Here is a 24995-nt window from a genome sequence, read left to right as displayed (position 1 = left end):
CCAGCCCGCCTCACATTATTGAAGTGGGCTGGCCTAGCAAATGCCCCGTGGCTGCTTGATGAAACCGCCGCTGCTACCACTGCTGGTCCGGGGGTGAGAAGAAAAGGCATTCCAGCAGCGGCAGCATAGTCAGAAGGCAGAAAGTCGATCGGAGATCGGGGCAGGAAATCAGCTAAGGCAGGCGCACTGCGCATGTGCAACACAGCGCACGGAGATTGAAGTGTGCATGCACGCTAAGGGTTTTATTATAGTGAATGAGCATATAAATCTGTTATACACTCATACACAATTGCAGATACCCCGCAATTTCCAAACATCCTTACAAACCCCCCCCCCCCCAACTGGAGCATTGAAGGGCATCAGTTCCTGGCCCTCACAATAAAAAATGGTGTTATAGGGGCTCATCTTAATTTTTCCACCCATAGCTCATTCAGTCCCAGCTATTTCACTGAGTTGGAGCATCTCATATTGGTTGCCGAGTTATCTTATGTAGGGGTTTCTACGTCAGAGCTAAGCAAGAAAGGGGAGAGGACCAAGAAGAAACAAGTGTCCTGTGAGAGCCATGGGCTGTGAATCCTAAATAGGCTTCCTCAATACCAGGAGTCACTCTCCACTCCTCACCACCTTTTAGGTATGCATTATTATAACACTACAGGAAACCCTTCAAAACTTATTTGGAATAACTTGGATCCATGGTTTTGTGAGTGTCATAGTTTGTAAGTTGATCTTTCATAAGGAAGAAATTGGAAGCCAGTGTTTTAAATGAGAAGAAACCTAGAGATGTATTTAAGTTGAGTGACTGAACCTTTTGACCTGACCTGGTGTCTCACAAGGCATGAAGGGATGTTGCAATAATCAGGCAGGGCACACTAGATCATCTATTAACATAAAAAGAATATTTAACACTTTAATATGGAAAACTAATAATTTGCTTGTAGAAAAACTTCCAATTTTCTCATTAGCTTTATTTTTGTAATTGCACATGAAAAACAGTAAAACTTTTTTTCAGTTCTACATTTCAAAAGAAAACAATAAAATGTCTCTAGGCCAGAGGTATCAAAGTCCCTCCTCGAGGGCTACAATCCAGTCGGTTTTCAGGATTTCCCCAATGAATATACTTGATATCTATTACCATACAATGAAAGCAGTGCATGCAAACAGATCTCGTGCATATTCATTGGGGAAATCCTGAAAACACGACTGGATTGCGGCCCTCGAGGAGGGACTTTGACACCCCTGCTCTAGGCTTTTTGTTTACCAGCTGAAATTGACAATCTTAATCCGTTTTAATCAATAAATGACTTTTCTGGACAAATGTTTTAAAGCAGTAAATATGGTAGCATTTGTTTTCAATTTATTTCATTGCAAATTTTTGTAGTTCTGGCTCTGCCCTTCGAATCATTCTGCACTGATTTTCTGTTAGCCTTTCCCATAGCAACAGTAAGTAGGGGGATGACATATCCTCTAGCATGGCATGCTGACAAACACTAACAGGCAGAGCATATATTACCCAATTCAGATATTATACATTTATTTTAAAAAATAAAAATAGTTATTAAAAAGTATGCACTGATCTTATTCTTTAAATTACTTTGAAATAATATTTGGTATACATTTTAATATTTGTTAATTTCAAGACTGTATGTCAGCATTTCTCATCCTGGTCCTGGGGTTGCATAGAAAAGATCTAATTTTCCAGATAGCCACAGTAATTATTCATAGGATAGGGTATATATTAGGTAATTAAAATATGCAAGTATATCTCTTGCATATTATCTGTGGATATTCATAAAAACAGAGCTTTTGGTGTGGCTCCCAGAGTTAGGTGGAGAAATGTTGATTTATATTGCTTGGGTATTGCTCAGTCTACAGTGTTTCATCAATTCAATGTCTCCACTAAAGTGCATGTGTTTAATAACTAATCTAGCAATAACCTTCTCTCAAGGCAGTATGACACTGAACTTTATGAAAAAGTCTCACACCACCAGTCATTTACATTACGTACTGCTACTGGGTGAACACAGCATTTTATGGACTCATGTAATAACAGTCTCTTCTTCTTGGAACTTAGTCTAGTCAACACAAGCCATAGCAAAAACAAATATGAATAATAGGCTTTGAGTTAAGACATCAAGGCTAGGACTAAACATATTAAAAGTATGTAAGAAAAAATTGAGGGTGGGTGAAACTTTCAGTTCAGTATTGTCAAATGATATATGGAGTCTAGGAACGTCTCTTTAAATATTGCTGAAAACAATACAATGAATGCTCCAATCATACATTGAGCAAGAACTACCCGAAGTTCAGGTTGATTTCAGAAAAGGTCGAGGAACAAGAGACATTATTGCCAATGTTAGATTGGAGAAGAGCAAAGAATACCAAAAACCCCTATACCTTTGCTTTATCGACTACAGCAAAGCCTTTGACTATGTGGATCATGATAAACTATGGAGAACTTTAGCCAAATTGGAATACCCAAACACATAACTCGGCTGATAAATAGCCTCTGAGAAAATCAAGAAGCTGCAGTGTGAGAACTGTATATGGCAACTCTGGTTTCCAATAAAATGTGGAATCAGGTAAGGATGCATATTGTTACCTTACCTGTTCAACCTTTACAGCGAAGCCATCTTCAGAAAAGCAAATTTGGAAGAAGAGAGCGTTGGTTTCAAAGTTGGGGACCGAAATATAAACAACCTTCACTATGCAGATGATACATTGCTCATCAGTAGCAAAGAAGATATGCTGTATCTACTAAGAAATGTCAAAAGTCGACAAAGTCATAGCATGGGATTAGAACTGAACATAAAGAAGATGAAGATCATGAACACAGATAATGGTGAAGATTTTGAGCTTGAAGGTGATAGGACTTCAATCTCATGCGCTCTTTTGTAAACAAAGAAGCAACTAGCTGGGAAGAAATACTCCACAGAATGGCACTTGGCCACTCTTCAATAAAAGCTGTTGACAAAGTATTCAAAAGCAAGGAAATAGTACTCCAAATGAAGATCAATCTTGTCCACACACTCATTTTCTCAGTGATCAATTATGGATGTGAAAGCTGGACACTATGGAAACAAGACAGAAATAAGATTGACTCATTTGAGCTTTAGTGCTGGAGAAGAATTTTATGTGTGCCATGGACAGTCAGAAAAACTAACAAATCAATTCTGGAAGAGATCAAACTGGCTATGTCACTCAAAGCCCAAATGATGAAGTTATAACTGTCTTATTTTGGTCATACTATCAGAAGAAAAAGATTATTGGGAAAGGACCTCATGTTTAGGAAGATCGAAGGAACCAGGTAAAGAGGGTGACCTGCAACTAGATGACTAGACACACTGAAAACAATCATGGGGATGACATTGGAGGACCTTACTGGATTAGCACAAAACTGATTTATTTTTAGATCTGTAATTCATCAAGTCACTAGGACTTGAGAACAAGTCGATGGCACCTAATTATGCTCTGGAACTCTTGAGCGAGTGGTAATATAACTTGAGTTTTTTAAAAATGTGAACAAATGGGGAGAAAAAACCAAGATGGCGATGGAGCATGTCGCATAGTTGGAGGCTCCCCCCTTTCGGCATTTAAAAGCACAATTTCCACTTTTGGGCTTTTGCCTGTTGGAAATGACCTTTGAGGATATGCCGCAGAGGATAGATAGTTCCTCCTGCTTCCACTACTACTTCCATACCGCAGCAAACAGCAATAACCACCTTTGCTGTACCTGTTACTCGGGGCGTATCTGCTGTCGGGGGTGGGCAGACCCCCGTCTTGGACAATGAGACATCGTCGAGCCCGGCGCAACCAGGGACGCCTTCATGGCCCGGAGGAATGCAGGGTGGTTAGACATTGCAGTGGGAGGTATTGTGAGTCTTCATGCCAACGGCTCTGCCGATTTCCCCTCTGACCCTGGAAAAATTTGCATCACAGAGGAGCGTCTCGATGGAGACACTCTCGCGTGGAGGATTAGGCTCTCAGATGGCACTGGGAGGTGTTGAAGTTCTACAGAATATGAACTTGACTGCAGCTTCAGAAACTTCTTCTATTCCACCCCTAAAGCCACTAGTGAAGCCTGCTATAGTGGACATGGACGCACTTTGGGGAGCTATTGAAAACTTGCACCAGGTATGCTCCCTTTTCATTGCCCCTGTTATGGATTCTACTAAACAAATAAAAATTTTGGAGCAACAGTCAGAATTGATCAAAGTGAAAAATCGGTTTCTGAAGTTAAAATTCAAACTGGTCAACAGTTAAGAAACAGAAACATACTAATTAGGAAGATAGAAAATTTGAAGAATGCAAATCGGAATTTTAATTTGCGACTTCTTAATTTTCCTGTCTCCAGATTGCTGTCTCCTAAGGAAATATTTCAATTATTCTTGACTTCTGTTCTCAAGTACTCGGAGACAAATATACCGCCACTCCAGAAATTGTATTACCTTAATCTTACTAAGGAAAGAGCAGTGGCAGAAGAACCAACTGGACTGGATATTTCTGGATTCTTAGAATCCTCTCAAGTAGAAATTACTGTTAGAGCCACACTGTTAGTGACATTTGTCTTTCTTCAAGACAAAGAAGCAATTCTTTGATTATTTTATAAAGCTGAAAAAGCTGAGTTTTTTGGCTCCAAAGTAGCAATATTCCCTGATGTCTCTAAATGGACACAATCTGGCGAAAGAAGTTTTTAACCTTTCATCAATCTGTTTTAAGTCTGGGGGCTACCTTCCAACTACTCTTTCCATGTAAATATTGTATTTCCTACCAAAGTAATCGTTATGTCTTTTATGAACCTGAACAATTACAATTTTTTCAGGAAGGCAAAGCAGTTTCAAGGAACCCAGAGGGTGAAGCCAATGTCCAGGAACCTGGCCAAATATAAATCTGATTAACAGTCTCCATATTTCCTATTGCCTTTTTCTTAATTCCAACTTCCAATAGATTTTCTCCCCCCTTTCTTATTGGTGGACTGTTATATAGTATGTAAGATATGATCAATCTTTTTCTTTGAGGATTTGTATTTCTATTTTCTTTTTCAAAGTTTGTACTTTGATGTAAATAAAAGATAATAAAAATAAAAAATGTGAACAAATTCCTGAAAGAAAAGTCCATAAAGCATGGAAACTTGTCACATTTTGGAACTTTGACACATGCCCCCTATGCCTGGAATAAATTACCCGAGTTTGTTCGTCAAGCCCCCCTTTCCTTGTTTAAAAGCAGATTGAAAACCCATCTTTTTGATATACAAGCTTTCAATCCTTAACCCTACTCTTCTGCCCTCCAACCCAACCCGTTGATTAACTGTTCCCCTTACCTGTATCCATGACATTCTGTTTGTCTGTCTTGCCTGTTTAGATTGTAAGCTCTTTCGAGCAGGGACTGTTTTCTTATTCTTTGTGACTCTGTGCAGCGCTGCGTGCATCTGGTAGCGCTATAGAAATAATTAACAGTAGTAGTAGTAGTAGTAGTACTTGCAACCTGAACTGGCCACTGTTAGAAGCAGCATACTGGCCTAGATGGATGGACCCTTGGTCTTACCCAGTAGGGCAACTCTTATGTTTCAAGTTTTATTAGGATTTTATATACCGCCTATCAAGGTAATCTAAGCAGTTTTACAATCAGGTACATATGTGACTGTTAAGTTACATGCAAAAGTGCTAGCCTTACACTAAACATATTCTATATGCACAAAACTGCCTTAGTACATAAATTCAAGGGAGTGTTCAGAGAGGGTGGAGCAGAGGTAGTGCCAACATTTACGCACTTAACTTACAGAAAACTGTAAATGATGTGCATAAATGTTGCAATTAGGCAAGCTGTTGCCATGGCATAATTGTGCATTCCTTAATTTAGGTGCTCTGCTGCCTACTTGTTTATAAGTGCTCCAATAGAATATTCAATAAATCACACATTTTGCAAGAACGCTAAGATTTCTCTTGTATTAGCAGACTGAATCTATATACAGCACCTTGTATTAATCCCTAGGATCCTCAGATTGCCAAAAGAATAAAATAACTCAATCTGGCCACAGTCATTATCGATCCTGGTGATTTATTATCTTACTATTTTGCCAATCTCTTATTTATATTGCTTATATTTTATGGTATTTTTATAACTTAGCTTATTTTTGCAGCAATACCCCTCACCAATAGAATATCAGCATAGATGCTCTTATAGGTTCACAGCCCACATTGTTTGGGCACCTAAGTTGTAGCACCCAGTTATAGAATTGCCCCCTTTGTGCTTTAGCCAGTTTGCAATCCAGAAGAATATTGACTCTTCTCCCATCATTCTTGATGAGTCTGCCTTTGTCAAATGCCTTCTGAAAATCTAATTACATTATGGAGGTAATTCTCTACAGGTCACTTAGTTAGGTGTTGTGTGCTAGGTCCAAATTTGATCAGCAATTACATGCATAATTATCACTGCACCTAGAATACTAACATAAATTTGCACCTATGCGCCAGCATTTAGGTATGCCCACCTACACAATGGCAATAGCTGGCATATATATCCATGTCTAGTTGTGTTCATAACTGTTGATAGTCTGTAATCTTAGCATGTAAGTGCTGGGCATGCCCCTAACCTACCCATGATTCTTCTACATCCACACCCCTTAGTTATGTGCTAAAGAATTTGCACGCTAAAGGTATAGAATACCGACTGTGCCATTTAGCACCAGATAACACAGATTATCATCAATAATTGGTTATTAGTGCCAATTAGCAGCTAATTTGTTAATTGATATGTAACACTATAAATTGGGTATGTAAGATTATAGGATGAATCATAAATTGCGTATGTTGAACCCATAATGACTTGTTCCTACTTAGCAATGACTGTCTTTATGGTTGTAATTTTGTGTGTGTTGGGGGGAGGGTGAAGTTAATATAGTTTGAATCTTTTTTTCCCAGTACCAGCATCAGGCTCATTGGTCTGTGGTTTCCCAGATCATTCTGGAACCCTTTTTGAAAACTAGTGTTATATTGGTCACACTCTAATTTTTTTGATATTGTCACTGGTTTTAAGTAGTAGGTTATAGATTATTAATAGAAGGTTAACAGTTTCATATTAGATCTCTTTTAAGACTCTAGGAAGAATACCATCTAGACCTGGTGATTTGTTGTTGTTTGTCCATTTGATGCATTATATCTTCTGGTCTTACAATAGTGTGTTCTAATTGCTCTGATTTTATCACCATCAAAGAAGGTTTCTGCTGTGGGTATGACTTCAACATCCTCCTTGGTACACCCCAAGCCAAAGAAATTTAGTTTTATATTTTTGAGCATTCCTTTTACTCCTCCTTTTTACTCACTCCAGTGGTACATGGTTTTTGGTATTAGTTTTTCCCCTGTCTCTCTTAGCCTGCCTTATTACTTTTTTGTAAATGTAACTTGCCATTGCTGGTGTTCATTCTTATTTCTTCATTAAGGTCTGCTTTCCATTTTCAAGTGTTTTTTCCACCTCGCCATTAAACCATTCTGGCCATTATGTTCAAACAGTTTTTATTGAAAATTTTCCACAAATACAGAGCCTCATACTACAAAACAAACCATCGTGTAAACAAAAAGCAACTTAATACAGTTATGACTAGTCGAGCCCCCTCCACTATCCAAACCCCAACCCCAATACCGCTCCTCCCATCAAAAACAAGCATCCAAACTCATTCTGGCCATTATTAGGCCACCTTCTGACCTTTTTAATGCATTAAAGGCATTTTATTTTGGCTTTCAAAGTGCACTGTTTAAATAATTTCCATGCCTGATGAAAACTTTTGAATTTAGTGCTCATACCTTTAAGATTTTTATGCTATTTTTCTTTTTATTATCATTTCCAATTTTAAAATTAATTGTAATAGCTAGTTGTTTTTAGGATCATCCCCTTCTTGTGAAAAATTTTATCAATCTTTTAATTCTTCTGTTACTGAGCAGACCCAACATCATTATCCCTTGCACCAAGTTCTTGGTGACAGTAAGGACTAGGTCTAATATAGTTTCATGCCTGGTTAGTTCCTGGGCCAACTGGTCCATGAAACAATCATTTGGGTCAGTGGTTCTCAATCCTGCCAGGGGACCCACAGCCATTTGGATTTCAGGATATCCCTAATGAATATGCATGAGACACATTTGCATGTCTGTCTCCTCCATTATATGCAAATCTCTCATGCATGTCTGTCTCCTCCATTATATGCAAATCTCTCATGCATATTCATTAGGGCTATCCTTGCAGCGCAGTACTGGTAACATCCATTTTTCTCAGATTGAGCTCCATTTATCACTATCATTTATTGTCTTTCAACCAGTTTCTAACCCAGTTCTTCACTTTGGGGCATATACTGAGGGCACTCAGTTTATTTATTAGATATCTGTATGGAACCATGTTAAAGGCTTTGCTAAAATCTTAAATATATCACATCTAGTATACTCTACCTCTATCCAACTCTGGTCACCCAGTCAAATAAAATGACAGGACCTACCTCTTGTGAAACAATGTTGCCTCGTGGCCTGTAATCCATTGGATGCCAGAAACTTCACTATGTTTCTGTTAGCATTTCAAAGGGGGATTGCGAAGATCTGCAACGTGACATAATCAAGCTCGAGAAATGGGCATCGACATGGCAAATGAGGTTCAACGTGGATAAGTGCAAAGTGATGCATGTTGGGAACAAAAATCTCATGGACGAATACAGGATGTCTGGAGCGGTACTTGGAGAGACCTCCCAGGAAAAGGACTTGGGAGTTCTGATCGACAAGTCCGTGAAGCTATCTGCACAACGTGCTGTGGCGGCAAAAATGGCGAACAGAATGCTAGGAATGATCAAGAAGGGGATCACAAACAGATCAGAGGTTATCATTCCGCTGTACCGGGCCATGGTGTGCCCTCACCTGGAGTACTGCGTCCAGCACTGGTTGCCGTTCTTGAAGAAGGACACGGTACTACTCGAAAGGGTCCAGAGAAGAGCGACTAAAATGGTTAAGGGGATGGAGGAATTGCCATACAGTGAGAGATTGGAGAAGCTTGAAAAGAGGAGACTGCGAGGGGACATGATCGAAACATTCAAAATACTGAAGGAAAAAGACTTAGTAGAGAAAGACAGCTTGTTCACCCTCTCCAAGGTAGGGAGAACAAGAGGATACTTTCTAAAGTTGAAAGGAGATAGATTCCGTATAAACGTAAGGAAATTCATTTTCACCCAGAGAGTGGTAGAAAACTGGAACGCTCTTCCGGAGTCTGTTATAGGGGAAAACACCCTCCAGGGTTTCAAGACAAAGTTGAACAAGTTCATGCTAAACTGGTGAGACTGAACTCATTTGGAGCACTGGTCTTGACCTAGGGACCGCTGCGTGAGTGGACTGCTGGGCAGGATGGACCACTGGTCTGACCCAGAAGTGGCAATTCTTATGTTCTTATATGTTTCTCCATCCTGTCCACCAGTATTTTCTTCTTCTTCACAAATTGAATTTTTATCCATAAAGACTCCAATTTGCATTTTGTTCCATGCAAAATATTTATCTAGTATGACTTGTTTAAGACTGGCCTAACTATTAGGCAAGACTAGTGGATCACCTAGGGCAGTGTTTCTCAACTCAGTACTGGAGTACCCCCTTGCCAGTCAGGTTTTCAGGATATCCACAATGCATAAACTTGATTTGTATACTTCCTCCAATATGTGCACATTTTTTATGCATATTCATTGTGGATATCCTGAAAACCTGACTGGAAAGGAGGTACTCCAGGACTGAATTGAGAAACACTTGGCCTAGGGCAGCAGCAAGAAGGAATTTAAAACATACCTGCTAAGTGTAATTAAAGAAAAGGGGTATGTGCCAGAGCAGGTCTTTAATGTGGATGAGACTGGCTTATTTTACCAGCAGACTGGGAAATGGACATATATAATGAAAATGGCAGTAAAAGCGTCAGGATTCAAGGCATTTAAAGATTGTTCCATCCTGCTACTGTGTGCCAATGCAAAGAGTGATTTCAAATGTAAGTCTCTTATGGTCTACAGAGCCCAAAGTTTTCATGCAATTAAAGAAAAGAACCTAAACTGCATGCCAGTCTACTGGAGATGTCACCGCAAAGCATAGATGACATCTGCGTTATTCTGGGATTGCCTCAACTGTTTCGCTCCATTGCATTTAAGGTATTGCTGATTTTGAACACCGTAAGCAAGGACCTGGAAAATGCACACCCTGATGTTCAAGTTCTTTTCATGCCTCCTAATAAAACATCCCTTGTCCAGCCTCTTGATCAGGGAATAATAAAGGCAAGGCCTGTGAAGCTTCTGATGCTAACCAGCAAACCACCATGTTTGATTACTGGAAGACAGTAAAAATACACAGTGTACACTTCTCCCTCCGAATCTGCGGTTTCAGTATCTGTGGATTCAGTTATTCGGGATTTTTTTTTTAATTGATTTTAATTTGGGGGGCTATTTTTAAGCCCTCTGATACTCTCCGGAACCTTCCTGGTGGTCTAGCGGGCTTTCGGGGCAGGAGCAATCTTCCTACGCTCCTGCCCCGTGCACATCACTCATAGGAAATGGCTGCCGTGAGCTCCCGTAGTCTCTTGAGGCAGGAGCATAGGAAGATCGTTCCTGCCCCAAAAGCCCAATAAGTTTGGTTCTGGGGAGTCTCAGAGGGCTTAAGGTAAGGTTCAGGATTTCGGGGGAAGGCGGGGGGGTGGGTCAGAACTGTCCTGAATATTATTCACAGTTTTTTAATATTCACGGGCCGGCTGTGTCCCTAACCCCCGCGAATATTGAGGGAGAAGTGTAATTGACCATGTTGGCATTGCCTGGGATAGTATCACACAGGCTTCTATGAACAATTGTTGGAAAAAAGATTGGCCAGACTGTGTAACAAACTTTGAGGACTTTGAAGGTGTTACATAAGAACATAAGCAATGCCTCTCCTGGGTCAGACCTGAGGTCCATCATGCCCAGAAGTCCGCTCACGCGGCGGCCCAACAGGTCCAGGACCTGTGCAGTAATCATCTATTTATACCCTTCTATCCCCTTTTCCAGCAGGAAATTGTCCAATCCTTTCTTAAACCCCAGTACTGTACTCTGCCCTATTACGCCCTCTGGAAGCGCATTCCAGTTGTCCACCACTCGTTGGGTAAAGAAGAACTTCCTAGCATTCGTTTTGAATCTGTCCCCTTTCAACTTTTCCGAGTGCCCTCTTGTTCTTTTATTTTTGGAAAGTTTGAAGAATCTGTCCCTCTCTACTCTCTCTATGCCCTTCATGATCTTATAAGTCTCTATCATATCCCCTCTAAGTCTCCTCTTCTCCAGGGAAAAGAGACCCAGTTTCTCCAATCTCTCAGCGTATAAAAGATTTTCCATCCCTTTTATCAGACGTGTCGCTCTCCTCTGAACCCTCTCGAGTAATGCCATATCCTTCTTAAGGTACGGCGACCAATATTGGACGCAGTATTCCAGATGCGGGCGCATCATCGCCCGATACAACGGCAGGATAACTTCTTTTGTCCTGGTTGTAATACCCTTCTTGATTATACCTAGCATTCTATTTGCTTTCTTAGCGGCCGCTGCGCACTGTGCCGTCGGCTTCATTGTCATGTCCACCATTACCTCCAAGTCCCTTTCTTGGGTACTCTCATTCAATAACATCCCTCCCATCGTATAGTTGTACCTTGGGTTTCTGCTTCCCCACATGCAATACTTTACATTTCTCAACGTTGATCTTCATCTGCCATCTCGCCGCCCATTCCCCCAGTTTGTTCAAGTCCCTTTGCAATTCTTCGCATTCCTCTTTAGTTCCAGCTCCACTAAATATTTTTGTATCGTCCGCAAATTTTATTATCTCAAACTTCGTCCCTGTTTCTAGATCATTTATGAATATATTAAATAGCAGCGGCCCGAGCACCGAGCCCTGCGGAACACCACTCGTGACCCTCATCCAGTCCGAGTAGTGGCCCTTCACTCCTACCCTCTGTTTCCTACCTGCCAACCAGTTTCTGATCCATCTATGTACGTCTCCATCCACCCCATGATTCTTCAGTTTCCGGAGTAGACGTTCGTGAGGCACCTTGTCAAAGGCTTTTTGGAAATCAAGGTATATGATGTCTATGGGGTCTCCCCTGCCCATCCTTTTGTTAATTCCTTCGAAGAAGTGCAATAAGTTAGTTAGGCATGATCTCCCCCTGCAGAAACCATGTTGGCTTGTTTTCAGAAGTTTGTTTCTATCCAAATGTTCATCGATGTTTTCTTTTATCAGTGCTTCCGCCATTTTCCCCGGAACCGAGGTCAGACTCACCGGTCTGTAGTTTCCCGGGTCACCTCTTGATCCCTTTTTAAAGATGGGCGTGACGTTGGCTATCTTCCAATCCTCCGGGATCATGCCTTTTTTCAAGGATAGGTTGCAAATTTGCTGCAGTAGTTCAGCTATCTCCTCCTTTAATTCTTTCAAAACCCTTGGATGGATTCCATCCGGACCAGGGGATTTGTCAGTTTTAAGTTTTTCTATCTGCCTGTGTACATCATCAAGGCTCACTTCCATGGATGTTAATTTTTCTGCTTGATTTCCATTGAAGATTTGCTCAGGTTCCGGTATGTTGGTTGTGTCTTCGTTTGTAAATACAGACGAAAAGAACATGTTAAGTCTTTCCGCGACTTTTTTCTCCTCCTTCACCGCTCCCTTCCTGTCTCCTTCGTCCAGCGGTCCCACCTCCTCCCTAGCTGGCTGTTTCCCTTTAACATATCTGAAGAACGGTTTGAAATTTTGTGCCTCCCTGGCTAGCCTCTCTTCGTACTCTCTTTTGGCTTTTCGAACCACACTGTGACATTCTTTTTGATACTTCCTATGCTCTTTCCAGTTCTCCTCAGTTTTGTCCTTCTTCCATTTCCTGAATGAATTTTTCTTATTGGCTATCGCTTCCTTCACTATTTTAGTCATCCATACCGGGTCTTTTGTTCGACTCTTTTTGCACCCCTTTCTGAATCTGGGGATGTACAGATTTTGCGCCTTGCTCACCGTGTCCTTGAAAAAAACCAGGCATGTTCTACCATTTGCCATTTCTTGGAAGTGTTCCTAATTTTCTTCATTACCATTTCCCTCATTGCTTCATAGTTTCCTTTCCTGAAGTTGAAAGTTGTCGCTATGGTTCTCTTTCCGTTCGGTATTCCTACTTCAACCTTGAACTTGATCATATTATGATCGCTATTTCCCAACGGTCCCACTACTTCCACTTCCTTTGCAGGTCCCATTAGCCCATTTAGGATTAGATCCAAAGTTGCATTTCCTCTCGTCGGTTCTCTAACAAGCTGCTCCATGAAGCAATCTTGTATAGCCTCCAGGAATTCTGTCTCCCTGGCGCATCTTGAGCTTCCAAGACTCCAGTCTATCCCGGGGTAGTCGAAGTCTCCCATAACAACCGTGTAACCTCTTTTGCATTCTTGCTTCATCTCGGCATCCATTTCTTTATCAATATCTCTGGTTTGCCCGGGTGGACTTGTTACAGAAAACAAGAATAGAAATGTGGAAACCATTATTTTATTTATTTTTTAAAATTTCTAGATTGCTTAAATCTAAGTGTTTTCCATATAAAACATACATAATATTTCATCAAATAATACATTGCACATATTATTTTGGAAAAATCAGTGAAGTTTTCGAGGACATGACAAATGAAGACATGAAAGAAATTTTAGAAGAGAGTGCCGTAGAGCCCAGAAAAGAAGACCTGGATGAGATGACACAACAAGGCATCGGAAACAGTGATGATGGAGAGGCGTCAAACATTTCAAAAATCGTGCCTTGCATCTGCAAAAAAAAGAAGGATGGGCATCAACGTTGGAAAAACTGTTCAGTAACATGAGGGAATGTGATCCCATGCTGGAGCGCAGTCTAAAATTCAAACATCTGACAAGCTCTGTGTTTGCCCCTTAAGCTGAGACGCTTAAGGGCTGAGAAGGAAACCCAAGCAGTTGGGGTTTTTTTTTTCAGTCAACAAGTCATGAGACTCATGCGCCAGAGATTGATGCGATAGAAGTCAACTTTCCAGCCTTGACTCATTTGCCAGAGATTGATCAGGCTATAGTTGACCTACCAGCACCGACAGCTCCATTTTTTACAGATGTTGTCATTCTGGAGCTGTACACCTGTCCCTCTCCAGAGGTTGATGTATCAGAAATAGACCTGTCAGCCTCGACTCATGCGTCAGAGGTTGATCAGGTTGAGGCCAACCTACTAGCATCGATGTCTGTGTCTTCTATTGCCATTCTGGAGCTGCAAGCCTCTTTCTCTTCAGTGGTTGATCTGACAGAAGTTCTCCTTGAGTGATATAGCACAATACAGTATACTTTACACCTGGTTTTTGTCAAGCAATGTTTTCATGATGGCAATGTACCATCTCTATGTCCATTTCCCAGACTGCACTGTAGCATCCTATAGTGGTTCTGAATTGTTTGTCCTAATGGTGATCATACTAAAGGCCCCTTTTAGAAAGCCCAGTAGTGTGTCCCAGTGCAGCTAATGCACTAAAGCCCATCCAGTTCCTGTTGTCACAGGAGAAATCTCTACCTTATCTTTGTAAAAGGGGCCCTAATTGCTTACTGTGGTTGTGATACTGTACAGTACATTGCTGTATTTACTTTCCAGCACTGTTGTGTGCAATGTTTTTGTTTAACAGTGTTACTGTACTCCTAATGGTTGATGAGTAGACTAATTACTTACTATGGGAAAGCAATACTATACAGCAGGGGTCCTCAACCCCTGGTCTGCGGCCCACTAGGGGGCCACAGCCGGGCCGCGAGAGTATCCATTCCACCTTCCCATCCCACCTCTGTTCTGAAAAGCACAGCAGCACTGAAACCAGGCCATGAGAGTATCCAACCCTCCTTCCCCTCCCACCTCCGTTCTGAAAAGTGGAGCGGTGGCAGCACTGAACAGGCTGCTTCGCTGCCTCTCCCGGGTCCTTCCCTCTGACCCCGCATCACTGATGGTATCGTTAGTGACATGGTGGCAGGGAGAAGTTCCCTGGTGGGAAAGGCAGTGAAGCAGCCTGTTCAGCATTGCCGCTGTTGCTGCTTCTCAGAATTGGAGGTATGTTGGGGCCTCGCGGTCGGAGGGTCATCGGTGTTCTGCTGTACGTGAGGGATGGGAAGGAGAGATGGAAAGGTGCGTAGGGGGATGGGTTGTTGGGGTTCTGTTGCACTTGGGGGATGGGAGGGAGAAATGGAAAGGTGCTGCGCAGGGGGATGGGTGAGTGATGATCATTGTTCACAAAAAAAATAAGACATCCCCCCAAAAATAAGCCCTAGTGCATTTTTTAGACCCAAAATTAATATAAGACAGTGTCTTATTTTTGGGGAAAATTGGTACTGTTTGCACTACAGGCATACAGGCACTATTGGGCACCCCACTTTTACCCACTCTGCAGATCAGTATTCTTTTTAACATTTTTGAATTTTTTACCCTTCCTCTCGTTTACTTTCCCATTGTTTTTCAGCTCTAACAAAGAATTGTAACTTTTCCCCCCTACCCGTTCATGTTAGTCTTATTTCGTAAATCTGAAATTATTTTAATATATTCACTACCCTTCTCTTATAAACAGGGCTGTGGAGTCGGTAGATAAATGTTCCGACTCTGACTCCGACTCCTCAGTTTTTTGTACTTCAGACTCCGACTCCGACTCCAGGTACCTGAAATTTCCTCCGACTCCTCGACTCCGACTCCACAGCAGTGGTTAATTTTCAGATTGTTAAAATGGAATGTCAAGTTGAGAGAAAGGTGTCAGGTCAAAAGTGCGCCAGGACAAAGGCGCGCCCAGACAATTGAGCGCAGCGCGGAGGCGCGCGCCGCAGAAAATTACTGTGTTTACGACTCCGACAGGGGGGGCGTGGGGGAGGAACTCCCCCACTTTACTTAATAGAGATTGCGCCGTGGTGTGGGGGGTTGTAACCCCCCACATTTTACTGAAAACTTCACTTTTTCCCTGTTTTTAGGGAAAAAGTTAAGTTTACAGTAAAATGTGGAGGGTTACAGCCCCCCAAACCCCCCACAACGCCAGCGCGATCTCTATTAAGTAAACTGGGGGGGCTCCACAACAAAAACCCCCGTCGGAGCCCCTAATAACTGTAATTTTCTTCGGCGCGTGCCTCCATCTTGCGCTCAGTTGTCAGCGTGCGCCTTTGACTTTCGCGGGGTTGTCTATGAGCCGAGAGAAATGAGCATTTTCGACACCACCTTCTTTTTGCTTTTAATCAAGGTTCTAAGGCCACAGAAGCTGCTCGCAACATTTGTGCTGTGTATATAGTGGGTACTATAGCTGAAAGAATCGCTCGTGATTGGTATGCCAAGTTCAAAAATGGAGTCGGTAGATAAATGTTCCGACTCCGACTCCTCAGTTTTTTGTACTTCTGACTCCGACTCCAGGTTCCCGAAATTTCCTCCGACTCCGACTCCACAGCCCTGCTTATAAATTGTACATCGCTTAGGAAATTAAATAAGCGATTCATCAAACACTAATAAAAACTTGAAACTTGGAGGAGTCTGAGGAGGAAAATCTGAAGCAGCGGTGGTGGAGCAGCAGCATATGGGACAGAGGCAGAAGATACCAGGAGGTGGGGGGGGGGGGGGGGTTACCTGGTTGGCGGTGACAGCAGGAGAGGCAGCAGTTAGCAACTGCAGCTACCATCTTGAAGGCTGCAGCCGGCGTGTGTGGAGCTGTGAGGAGGAATGCTTAAAGGCACAGGAACAGAGTTTTGGCAGTGATAATTTTAAACACATTTTTGCACCTTGGCAAAAATGAGTAAAAAACAAACATCACTGAAAAGCTTCTTTGAAAAGTGGGAAAGACCCAATGATGATAAGACAGCAGAAGACTCTTAAGACTACCAACAAAAAGAGAGCTGCATTTAAAAGAAAATATCAAGAGTCCCATTTAAATTGCAGGCTCATTGCAGCAGGTGATTCACATTCTCCATTCCCACTTTGTATAATATGTGGTAAACGACTATCCAACGAAGCCATGAAATCCTCAAAACCGATTCGCCACATGGAGACCAAGCACCCTGCATTAAAAGACAAGACTTTGGGGGTTTTCAAAAGAAAAAAAACATGAATTTGAAAGAACAGAAGCAATTTTTTTTTAGGCCAACACTTCAGTACATTAGTGGCTGACCCTATTGCCAAAGCTAAGAAGCCCTTTACAATTGGTGAAGAGTTGATCCTGCCTGCTGCTAAGGACATTTGCCGTGAACTTTTAGGAGAGGCTGCAGCTGAAAAGGTGGCCGGTGTTCCTCTTTAAACGAGCACCGTAACCAGTCGAATTGATGAAATAGCAGAGGATATTGGGGCACAATTGTTAGAGAGGATTAATGAGTCACCGTGGTACGCAATCCAGGTTGATGAGTCTACTGATGTTGATAACAAGGCATCAATGCTTGTTTTTGTGCAATATATTTTTCAGGATGATATGCATGAGGAAATGTTATGTGCACTTTTGTTGTCAACCAACACCACAGAAGTGAGATGGCTTTTTAAAGTTTTTGAGTTACAAGAACCGCTCCAGAGATTTATTTTTTTTTTCAGAAAAACACTCACCACTGGCAACTTGCCTACTTTCAGTGCTGGTATGCTGTGAAGGAGGTATAGCCCTTCCAAGCTCCAGTTTCCTTTTTGGAATAGGGACTTCAGAAGGACCTGTCTGTCAGTTCACTGAAAGTACAGACAACAGGCCTTTCCTGTTTCCAAGCATGAGGGGACAGAGGCTTCCTTGCCTCTCATCCAGATGTCATCTGGTTCATTAAAGGACTCTTTGGTTACGCCCTCCAGTTAGTCCCTCTTTCCTTCCTAGAACCTTAACACCGTATTGCAGGGTCTCGGCAGATTTTCGTTTTAGCCCTTGCAAAACTCTTCCCTTCTGGATCTTACTGTCAAGATGGTGTTCTTGGTGGTGATTACATCAGCAAGACGAGTTTCCAAGTTGCAAGCTCTGTCCTGCAATGAGCCATTTCTCAAGATTACAGAAGCAGAGTTTTCCTTACACACATTTCCATCCTTCTTATTGAAGGTTGTCTCAGCCTTCCACATTAATCAGGAAGTCTGTCTGCCTGCTTTTTCTCCTACAGGATTAAAGACAATGGACAGGGTGTTGCATTTGCTGGATGTCAAGCACACTCTCCTCCAGTACCTTGAAGTTACCAATGAGTTTTGTGGACCAGTCACACAAAGAAAGGGAGGCTGACGTCTAAAGCCTCAATTTCCAGATGGATCAAGATGGACGTTTCCTCCTCTTATGTCCTTTTAGTAAATATGCTGTATTCTTGCTATTCTTACCATTTTGTATTTCGCTGATTGTCCAGTTTTTCTCTTTTGTGTAAACCGTCTAGAATTTTTTTGATTGAGGCGGTATAGAAAAATAAAGTTATGTTATGTGGGCTGCAGTAAGCAGCCACTAATCACATTGGAAGCTCATTCCACCAGAGGAGATGCTACCTCTTGGGCAGAGACTAGGGCTGGCTCACCCAATGAGGTCTATAGAGCGGCTAACTGGTTTGCTCTCGATATCTTTACCAGGTTCTACAGGGTGGATGTTGCAGCCAGGAAAGACGCCGCTGTCGGCTCTTCCATCCTGATGGCATGCTCAGTGGGCCCGCCCTAGATTCTGGGAACTGCTTTGGTACGTCCCTATGGTTCAGGACCACTAGAAAGAAATATTAGGTTTTACCTCGATAATCATCTTTCTTGTAGATGTATTTGATGGTCCTGAAGCCTCGCTCTGTATATGGGCTTCACCTGCCTTCTGCCTTGGAATCAATCCGTTGCTGGAGAAATCTCTGCCTTTCAGGAGAGCGATGAAAAAAACTGAAAGAAAGAGAATGCTCCAGCCATTGTATAGTTTGCTTCAAGTCTCTGCTAGATAGCAAGACATGCGAGTAGCTGTGCACTCTATAAAAACTAAATGCTGGTTGCACACATTTTGTTTTGTTTTTATAGAAACTGTTTTTAATGTTACAATATTTATTGCTAATGTTTGTTACAGAACAGATTTGTACTGTCGAATGTCTCCCCGTTTCCCTCTTTCCAGTTATGTCTTTCATTACAGTGCTGCTATGAGCGTGGCTCCCTGCGCTAATAACCACTATTGCGGTTTAGTAACAGGTGGGGTTAATGTCAAACTGGATAGATCACTTCACATATGCATTTTGAAGCAGGTCACAACAAAACCCAAAATTTCTTATGTCGTTTATATAGTTAATATTTTACATCCTTTATATATGGATGTGATGTATTTTTCTGTATGCATGACTGTTGTTATACACAAGTCTATATATTTGTGTGTACATGTAAACGTACAGATAAGTATGCATATGTATTATGAAGGTTCCATTGTTGGTCCTGCATCCAAAGCTGTGCCTGCCCTTTGTGCCCTTGAGGTCTTTTCCTCTGTCCGACTCTCTTTCTTTTCTTTGATAATAAATGCTCCTAGGTCCTGTTATTGAGGGTCCTCTATGAAGGGCACTCTCTCATATTCAGCAGACACTTCCAGTGTCTGCAGATAGTTTCTTTATGACATGGACTGATTCCATTCCCTTCCTCTCATCTCTTCTGATGCTATTTAGGGGAAGGTTACCCTCTTTGTCTAGAATAGTGGTCTTCACTATTAAGTCAGGGCCACTTGGGATTCAAATAAGCTAAAGGAAATCCACAAGATATCTTGCTATGCAGGGCCATGATGCTACTGACTAGAGTGTGACAATGATATCCAGCTCCCCTTTGAACTCTTCATTTGGGGTATTAACAAGGAGGCCCATGTTTTCAAATACATTCTCTTCTATTGAGAAATGATTTGTCCTTCAAGCATGCATTTCTTTCTCCCATCCACTTTCCCCTTTCTGATCTAAGCTTGGATAGAGAAGCAGTGTGTGGGGGTGGGAAGGAATGCCAATGGAAGCCACCCCAGAGGTCTCCAGGAGTCATCATTGGCCCACGGGTCTTGCATTGAAAAACACTAGTCTAGGATGTAAGGTTTTGTTTTCCTGTTCTACACATGATCGGTTCCTGGATCTAACTGCAGCATTGGCAGTTTGTTCTATCTTCCTCTTTGCTGCTTGTTCAAACAAGGTACTCTTGTCACAATGAACGCTCCCTGTGTAGTGTGAGGATTTGTTTAAACAGACTTCTTAATGAGCGTATGTTTAATGGTGTCAGATTCAGCAACACAGAATACAGAGAGACTATGATAATGTTCAGAATGTGGTGCTTTCTTAGACTGTCAACTGCTAAATGCTGCAATTGTTGTCCAGTGGGGTACTACACCTCTAAATGTAAAACCTCCTGTTACAGATTGCTAGATTTGGCATTTAAAGAATGGGAGTGGTCAGTTGATGATGAGGATGACGATGTTTTTGATTTCTGAAGAGGTAATCTGGTAAATCAAGCTGTTACAAGTGGATTTGATTTAAATTTCTGTAGCTTTTAGATGAAGCATGCTTTTTGATTTTCATTTGGGAAATACATCTGTTCCATTATGGCCTAATGCGTATCTGTGGGTGCATACACACACATATACACTAGCAAAGACCAGCAAAATACCTGCGCATAAGTTAGTATGTTTCAATGCCCCAGATCACCCCAATCAGCATTTTTCTCCTTAATTCATTTCTGCCACACTTTTTCCCCTCTCTCACTTCCCCTCCCATCCATCATCTCAATTAGAAACATAGAAACATAGAAGATGACGGCAGAAAAGGGCTAAAGCCCATCAAGTCTGCCCACTCTGCTTACCCACCCCCTGTCTATGCCCTAATGACCCAATTTCCTTATCTTGACCCTCGTAGGGATCCCACATGGGTATCCCATTTATTCTTAAAGTCAGGCACGCTGTCTGCCTCGATCACCTGCACTGGAAGCTTGTTCCAATGATCAGCTACTCTCTCTGTGAAGAAATACTTTCTGGTGTCGCCATGAAATTTTCCGCCCCTGAATTTGAGCGGGTGCCCTCTTGTGGCTGAGGGTCCCTTGAGAAAGAAAATATCATCTTCCACTTCGACATCTTCCACTAAATAGTTAGTCTATTTCCCCTCCCCCCCCCCCAAATTGTATTGCGGCTCAAATCGATGATCCCTGCTATCAGTGCTGTTTCTAGTGCAGCTGAAGCCCAACCTGTTTTTGAGAACCTGCCATAGCTCATTTCTCTCTGCTGCACAACCAGCACTCATTGCCCTTATACTCCCACACTCCCAGCCAAAGCACCATTAGTGCAGCTATCATCTGGACTTCTGTCCATGAGCCCTGCTTGAAAACAGTCGCTTGACAATGAGTCCTGCCCAGAAACATGCTTGTGCCAAATTCCACAAATATGTCCTTATTATTTGAAAAGTAGATGCTAAATAATAATATATAAAATATGTATAGATTGTGTGTGTACACACACAGATGCACAGTTTGTTTTTGTGATGCCTAATGAAATTAGCTTGAAAAAAATTATATATTAGACAGTCAAAAGATCCGTACATTGCAAGTATGTGCTGCATCCTGTTTATAACTTTTCTTGCATTCTGAGTGCAATAAACAGGTAAAATAGAAGAACTAAGGTAAGTCCAAAACCAAAGATAGTTTACCCTGTATTGAAACTGCTTAACGTATAATACCTTGGAAGCAGAAGCATGCCTACAGTATATTTTGCTGTTAAAAACTTGCAAGACTTTGCATTTGTTTATCTTGTGTTCCCAATAGCTTTGTGATGTGTTGCTTTATGAACTAACTTGAGCTTGCAGTGGTGTGAAACCTGTGTGTCTAGAATTTACCAATCTACTTGCAAAATCTGGATTGCAAATGGAATCATCATGACAAAAATTTGTTGGAAGCTAGTGTGTAATGTGCCTGACAAGTGTAAAATGATTGGATTATCTATATGCCACAGATACCTATTTGAGAAGGAGTCTGTGGCATCTCAAAGCAGTAGTGTCAGTGGGATGACAAGGTCAATACTAATTGGGGAGCTGGATTCATGGGTTGGTTTACTGATGGGGGGGGGGGAGATTTGTGAAAGAAAAAGCTACTACTTTGATGTTGGCACGAATCTGATAGTACCACGTTCAAGTGAGGAAATGGTTAAAGATGGGTTTTCCTTAAATTTTATGTATAAGCAGGTCTTGCCCTTTAAAAACATAAAGGGCAGTTCTATAAATTGGTGTCCTGTCTGGGTGAATAAGTTATAGACTAATAGCACATACCCGTGATTGATGCCACAAATTGGCATTTACATGTATAAGTGCTAGGTGCTATTCTATCCTCACTATAAAGTTTCCACCCTTATACTTAACCAGCAGTGTGATATTCATATAATTTGAGCTGTATCCATCAGAATATTTTAATATGTAACCCATTTTGCATATTCAGCATATTTAACACATGTGCCAAAATAATTTAGCACATAGGACCAAGGGCACAGGGCAGGTCATCGGCATGTCTCGGAAATACACATATAACTTGTAGAATACTTTAATTTATGTATACTTCAAGGCACACTTCAGCACCAACACTTATGACTGCCATTGACTTAGCATAATTGTTGGTGCCTAACCCCCTCTTCTACGAAACTATGCTAGCGTTTTTTAGCGCAGAGAGCTGCACTGAATGGCCCGCGCTGCTCCCGACGCTCATTGAGTTCCTTTGAGCGTCGAGAGCAGCGCAGGCCATTCAGTGCGGCTCTATGCGCTAAAAAAAACGCTAGTGTGGTTTCGTAGAAGAGGGGGTAAGTCTAGATGCACCAATTTTTACTTATACTCCTATTCTATAACAGAATCATGGCACCAAGCAAGAGGTGCCTAAATCTGGCCACTAATTAATAGAATTGGCACCATAGTATATTTAAAGCATCCAAATCATTGTAAATATTATATAGCACATGGTAGAATTAGTTGCATATAGCCTTGCTAAAACAAATTATAGAAATCTAGTACCTCCCGACACCTGCTTCTATCATATAACTAACTTTTCTTATTTCTCTTCTTTTTCAGCTAACTGCCTTCTGTGAATGCAGTCATATGAGGTGATCATTTTCTTCCTGGTCAAATAAGACTGAAAAAATATGATACCCAAAATGTATGAAAACCTATATTTTTTTCCTGAGAGACTCTGCTATATGTATCAGAAGTTTACACATTTTTTGGCTGCAATATAAACTACTAGTCTGTGAGGAGTAGCCCTTTAAATGCTTGTTCAAGCTAGCCCTCTTGGCAAACATTTACACTACATCTGACTAAAAGACTGAGAAGAATGAAGATATAAATGAAAAAGATTTACTGTATGTCAGCTTTCACAGAGACACCATCACCAGGATACTCCCCAGAAGGATAGGAACAGTCAACCAGATTGGAATAGTCAGCATCTTTTAGAAGTGACCACAATACTGTGTATATATTTATATTATACTGTAATACCGCAAGAAGGTTTTCAGAACGTTACACTCTATTTTTATACATATGAATTGGATACCATTATGTACTGGAGTTGCAACTATGCACTTGTACAAAGCCATAATATTGAAGAGTATATTGGTCCTATATCATAAGCTGCATGCCAGGGCACAGCAGCAAGTATAGTAAGAAATTAGAAGTGTATTACACCAGTTTTGTGCGTCGTCATGGGCAGTCCTCCTTCACTACCTGAATGCCTTAATTTAATTTTCTTCAAGGTCTTTGCCCATTCCATAAAATATTTCAGCTGTTAAAATCCAAATTTTGGTTTTGTGGTGAGAAAAGGTTGATTACTGGAACATTAAGAGATCATATTGGAACTAATATATCTTTTCAAGACTACAAGCAGTTACCCAGCCAGCCCTTCTACAGACCTCAGTATTGGTCATGGACTTTATTTTGCCCTCATTACATATCATAAAACTGTTTTGCTTTGTTTTGTGTTCCATCCTTGATGTATTTTTATTTTCTTAAAGGAAATCTGACCATTTTTACATTGTCACCGCATGTATACAAGGACTATCACAAAATTAAAACTAAGAAAAATACTGTAGATGTATTTTAAATTTTTGGATACGCATTTTTTTGAATCTCTAGCACGAACCTAAAGATAAAGAAACAAATCTTGGTAATGTGTTTGGAGTATTTAGAACTGGGGAGAAACCTGAATCAGATTTTTTTTACACGGTCTTATACAAAAATATAATTTATGTGGGCTCATACATGCTGTACTCATATCCCAGAAGATGCATGTTTTATACAACAGTATGCTGAAATGTTTAACATATTGACAATAAAAAAAAATTATTTAGCCTCCTATTTCCCCCTTTATGTTCTATGAATAGTATGTTCATTGTTTTTCTTCAATTAGGGTTAGATTCACTAAAGCTTCATTCCTCGACCCGCTAACCTCCTGGTTTATTAACCCCCGATCCGATCCGTGCATGCAAATGAGGGGAAATGGCATGCAAAGTAGGAAGCCCTCGATTCACTAATCAGAAGAAGGAACACAGATGTGTGGATGAGGTAGTGGGGCAGGGAGGAGGGTTTTAGATTTGTTAGGATCTGGACAATATTCTAGACAAGGGGCAGCTTATTCCAGAAAGATAGGCTCCATCTTAATCAGGTTGGAACCAGGCAACTGGCATCAACATTTTAAAAGCTGCTATTATAAAGCTGTATATGGAATTTGTGTCTTAATATTTTCCCTTTATAGAACTGTCCTTTCAGTAGACATGGACTGGCAGGCCCCATGTTGAATTATTTTTGGTGGAGATACTGCAGTTGTGCCAGGATTAGAAGTGGCATAGCAAGGGTGAGATGAGCTCGGGGCGATGGAGCCCTTCCCCCTCCCACTCCTTCCCCACCAGTGCGAACCCCTCCCTCCCCGTACATCTTTTAATTTCCCTGGTGCGAGCAGGAAGTCCCAAAATTGGCTTGGCTTCTCATATTACTCTTCGCTTCTGGAAACTGTTGGAACTCAAGTCCTGAACGCCCCCCCCCCACCACCATGGAAACTCAGGTGCAGAAGCTTTGTTTCAAA

General features: G+C 41.4%; 1 protein-coding gene across 7 annotated transcripts in view; it reads left to right on the top strand.

Moving 5' to 3' along the window:
• Nucleotides 1-24271, top strand: part of ROCK2 (Rho associated coiled-coil containing protein kinase 2) — a 358167-nt gene extending 333896 nt beyond the window's left edge. For 4 of the 7 annotated variants that reach the window (XM_033936145.1, XM_033936150.1, XM_033936148.1 and 1 more), the window contains 2 exons: nucleotides 20316-20392; nucleotides 22994-24271. In XM_033936145.1, coding sequence (XP_033792036.1) covers nucleotides 20316-20388 — 73 coding nt within the window. In that variant the 3' untranslated portion in view covers nucleotides 20389-20392; nucleotides 22994-24271. Of the gene's footprint in view, nucleotides 1-1378; nucleotides 1441-20315; nucleotides 20393-22993 lie in introns of all 7 variants that reach the window. The other 3 variants (XR_004538687.1, XM_033936146.1, XM_033936147.1) reach the window with 3 other exon arrangements.
• The last annotated feature ends 724 nt before the right edge of the window (nucleotides 24272-24995 follow it).

Source organism: Geotrypetes seraphini, chromosome 3, assembly GCF_902459505.1.
Source record: "Geotrypetes seraphini chromosome 3, aGeoSer1.1, whole genome shotgun sequence".
In the NCBI taxonomy this organism is placed as follows: domain Eukaryota; kingdom Metazoa; phylum Chordata; class Amphibia; order Gymnophiona; family Dermophiidae; genus Geotrypetes; species Geotrypetes seraphini.
This window is presented reverse-complemented; position numbering and strand designations above follow the sequence as displayed.